Source organism: Benincasa hispida, chromosome 12 (genome assembly GCF_027475165.1).
Source record: "Benincasa hispida cultivar pf3 chromosome 12, pf3_genome.v1.1, whole genome shotgun sequence".
Classification (NCBI taxonomy): Eukaryota; Viridiplantae; Streptophyta; class Magnoliopsida; order Cucurbitales; family Cucurbitaceae; genus Benincasa; species Benincasa hispida.
This window is the reverse complement of record NC_143489.1, coordinates 22,876,916-22,881,406: the sequence shown is the minus strand read 5'-3', so window position 1 is coordinate 22,881,406 and position 4,491 is coordinate 22,876,916. Positions and strand designations below refer to the sequence as shown.

The 4,491-nt window shown below is 33.1% G+C and overlaps 1 protein-coding gene across 1 annotated transcript; it reads left to right on the top strand.

Moving 5' to 3' along the window:
• Positions 1-602: 602 nt before the first annotated feature.
• LOC120092720 (dof zinc finger protein DOF4.6-like) lies at positions 603-2,524 on the top strand. Its single transcript, XM_039050876.2, has 2 exons — positions 603-871; positions 1,342-2,524. The coding sequence occupies exons 1-2, from the start codon at positions 848-850 to the stop codon at positions 2,152-2,154; spliced, it is 837 nt and encodes a 278-aa protein (XP_038906804.2). The 5' UTR covers positions 603-847; the 3' UTR covers positions 2,155-2,524.
• Positions 2,525-4,491: the final 1,967 nt, after the last annotated feature.

Below are 4,491 nucleotides of genomic sequence, written 5' to 3'. Positions count from 1 at the left end.
TATAAACTTAATTTGTAAAAACAAAAAATTAAGCTCCAATTTGATAACCATTTGATTTTTTGTTTTTAAAAATTAAGCCTAAAAACACAATTTTCATTTGTTGATGTCTATTCTGTTACGTACATTTTATGTGTGGTTTCAAAATCAAAGCCAAAATTTGAAATCTAAAAAAAAAATAGTCTTAAAAAATTTGGTTTTGATTTTAGAAACGGGCTAACGATTCAAATATTTACAATAAGAGATGAAAAATCACGTATGAAAAATTGTTAAAAAATCCATTTGGCCAAACAACTTTATAAATAATTAGACATTAATAATAATCATTATTAAAGTTTATATATTTATCGAAGAATTCTATTTTGAAAATTTTTTGAAAGGAAAAAAAACACAGAGTTATTGGAAGTTGTTGGGATGATGGATAGTGGTACAAAGTTGGGGCGATAGACATAGTGTGATGACCACTGTGAACAACATTGAAAGGAAAAAAAACATGGATTAGGTTAGTTTAAAGGAAGGAGAGGAGAGAAAAAAAGAAAAAAGAAAAAAAGAAAAAAAAGAAAAAAGGTGTGGGTGGAAAGACGAAAAGGCCCTGAGATGAGAGTGAGTTGGCCGACAAATAAGAGTGATGGATATGAATGGATCCCAATCCCATGTTTTTGCTTTTACACCATTTTTCTGATCAACACAAACACACTGAACAAAGAAACTTCAAAAGTGCTTTCCTTTCCTTTCCTTTCCTTTCCTTTCATTTTTTTCTTTTCTCTTTGATCAGTTTGTGTTTGTTGTTGTTTCTTTCCCTTTTTCCCTTTCCCTTTCCCTTTCTCTTTCTCTCTTCCTCTTAATCCCCATGGATACTGCTCATTGGCCACAGGTAAACACTCCACACCCCTCTTTTTCTTTATCTCTCTCTCTCAAAACCTCTGTTATTGTTCACTTCACAAAAAGGAAAAAAAAGGGAATGATTTTTACTGTTAACTCTCCCTTTCCTTTCCTCTCCTTCCTTTTTTTTTTTTTTTTTTTTTCTGGGTTCATTGTTGTTAATTTAGTTTCTAAAATTTTAATTTTTATACCTGCATGCTCTGTACTTTGCTTATCTTTCGTTTGTTGTTTTCTTCTAATTCCTTCAAAAGTACTTCCATGACTTTTTCCTTGTTTTTCTCTGCTCCCCATCCCATCCCATCATCATTCATAAACTGCTCTAAATTCTCAAAAGGGTCATCTAAAAAACACTTTTTTTTTTCTCTAATTCTCAAAAGGGTCATCGAAAAAAAGCTTTTTTTGTTCTTCTGAATTTGATGATTAAATGAGATGGGAATTGATTATTGTGGATTTGGTTATCAGTTTGCAGGTGGTGGAGTGGTTGTTAAACAAATGGAAGGAGGAGGATCATCAAGTTCATCAAAGCCTAATAATAATAATAATAATAATAATAATAATAATAATAATGGTAATTTGTTAGAGAGAAAAGCAAGGCCTCAAAAGGAGCAAGCTTTAAACTGTCCGAGGTGTAATTCGACCAACACAAAATTCTGTTATTACAACAATTACAGCCTGTCTCAACCAAGGTATTTTTGTAAAGCTTGTCGGAGGTATTGGACTGAAGGTGGTTCTTTAAGGAATGTTCCAGTGGGTGGCGGCTCAAGGAAGAACAAAAGGTCTTCTTCACTTTCATCATCTTCATCAGCACCACTTGATCATAACAAGAAGATCAACGCCTCTGATCAAAACCCTAAAATGATCCATCATCATGCTCATCAAGATCTCAATCTTGCAATCTTCCCTCCAACCAGTAATAATCCCCCTATTCCTTCTTCTTCTTCTACTTCTTCTCACCTTTTGGGTTCTTTCATGACGATGGCGGCACCGGCGCCGGGAGTTTTCAATGCCGGTGGTGGATTTGGATTGAATGAGCTAAAGCCACCAACTTTAAGTTTTTCTTTAGAAGGGTTTGAAAATGGAGGTGGGTATGGGGATCATCATCATCATCATCATCATCATCATCATCATCAAGATCAGACGGCTGTGATGTTTCCAATTGAAGAATTGAAGCAAAGTAATGGGAGAGGTGAATTTGAGGATCAGAATAGGGGAGGAGATAATAATAATTCAGGTGGTGGATTTTGGAATGGAATGTTGGGAGGTGGATCATGGTAATTTTTCATTCTATTTTTCTCAACCCTCCCCTTTTTTCCTATTATTTTTTCACTTTTTAAATAGATATGTTGCTGAAAAAAGATGAAGAAAATGGTGTGTGCTTTTTTTTTTTTCTTCCTTCTTTTCATAGTTTGGTGTTGTTGGTGGTGATGGTGGGGTGATTTTGTTTGTGGAATTTGATGGAAAAAAAAAAACTAACCATAGGGTTTTTGTTTTTCTTCTCTTGTATTTCTTTCTTTTTTTTAATGATAATAGAGGATGTGGATGGTTTTGAAGCTTTGTTTTTAGGTCACAGCTTCAAAAGATTGACATTTGGAATGCAGTGGAAATATATCAACTGAAAATGTTTCTTGTTATAAAGATCAGAAAAGAGAGCCCATTGTAGAGCACTTAATTTCATGATTATCATCTTCTTTTCCCATTTACATCTTTGCATTTGGTCTCTTAATTGTTGGGTTTTGAGTTGTTTCTCCATTTCCTACACAATATATAAAAGGAGAACTTGTTCTTGCTTTGTTGATGTACATTAAACTAGGATTTAGGGATTGGGATGGAGTTTCATGAACAGCCTGCAAATTGCAGCTAGACTACAGCTACAACTCTACTGCAAACAACTACCTTGATATATTATTATTGTTAAATGATAATTTTTAATTGAGAAAACTGAGATTTGTGAGGTTTAATTAATTAATTAATTGATCAAATATGATTTGTTTTGTTGGAGGGTTTAGATTAATCATTAAGTTGAAGGAGAAGGGAGTGAGAGTGAAAGTGAATGAGGTGTGGGTGTCAATCCCTTTTACAGCAAAAGTTTGTCTGTCTTTGGTTGCCAAAATGCAAATGCCAATGCCAACAGGTCAGAAATGTCAGGTCTTTTCAGCAAAAACCCCATCTGAAGGTCACCCATTAAAGCTAAACCCCAATGGAATACCAAAATAATTAAAAACCCTCAACCAAAGTCATGTAACTTAGCTTAGCTCAGCTTATAGCTAGAATCCCAACAAAGGAAACAAGGGAATAATCAAACCATTCATTGCCATTGCCATCAATTAACTCTTTCTTTACTCACACACACACACAAATAGAGAGATCATTTTGAGGTCCCATTGTTAATGCCTAATGGAGGGTATTATTTCTCTTTTTGTCCCTTTTCAATATCTCTATGCCCTACTTTTTGACTCGTGCAACCCCCAACGATACGAATAATAATAATGCATGATATGCTTCCTTCATGAGGTTGAGTCAATATTTGATATGTGTCATTGCAAATATAGGGTATGCATAAATGCAGTTACCCGATAGAATAGAGTCAAGATGGGAGGCAGATGCATGATATTGAGCCCCAATTAAAGAAGAATGTGATTGAAACTATGCCCTACAAATGTGTGTCTCTGTGTATATGATTCTAAAAAAAGTAGGGGAAATTGGGGTTTGTTTGTTTGGTCGTGAGGACCCACCAAACATTCCCTTGGATAAGTGTGCCACCAAAATCTTGAAGGGAATTTTGAAGTTTCCATTTGAAAGTAACAGAAACCAAAAGGGCTAGGAGTAGGGGTTGGTAGGAGAATTTTTTTTTACTACTTTCCTTTGTTGTTATAAACGTAGAATTTAAGAATCGTATGGAGCTCACGAGATTGATTAAGAATTTAAAGTTATTAGAAAACCTAATTAAGAATTTGCATGAAAAACTTTAACATTGGAGAAAAATCACCACCTACTAAAGGAAAATTTATTAAAATCATGGCATATAAAAAATAATACCATGTGAAAAATTATTACAAACACAAAATTATCTCACTCATTTAAATTACAAGAACGTTTACTTAAAGTATTTGTACTCTCATATTATTTTTCCTACTATTACAAAAAGTAGGAATTTACTAGAGTTTAGTACCCTTTCTTCACTTGGACAATTTGAAACTAAAGACAATTATTTATTTATTTTTTTTAATAATATTTAGAGCTCATCATTTTTTGAACTTTTTTAATGTGGGAACACTACTTTATTAGTATTTTGTCAAAACTCTACATATTCTTCTATACATCCATGTGTCTAAATATTTGAGGCTAAAAATCACGTTTAAGATACGTTTACTAACAAAGAATGTAAATAAAATAATCTAGTACTACGCTACCTTCATTATTACTTGCCATAAAAAAAACATTTAAAAAATGTTGGAGCTTATGAACTAAAATAATATATCATTTTATGACATGTCAAAATATGAGTGGAAGGAATACATACTATAGAAGTACTATAACTTTTTATTTTTTTAGATTAAGTGATATTATTATACAACAACAAGGGGGATCCTAGAGCTCGGGCTTAAGGCATCA

Excerpts from the sequence above, each read along its gene's own strand:
- LOC120092720 (XM_039050876.2), top strand. The coding sequence starts at position 848 with ATGGATACTGCTCATTGGCCACAG. Across the intron at positions 872-1,341 it reads ATACTGCTCATTGGCCACAG|TTTGCAGGTGGTGGAGTGGT; the intron begins GTAAACACTCCA and ends TTTGGTTATCAG.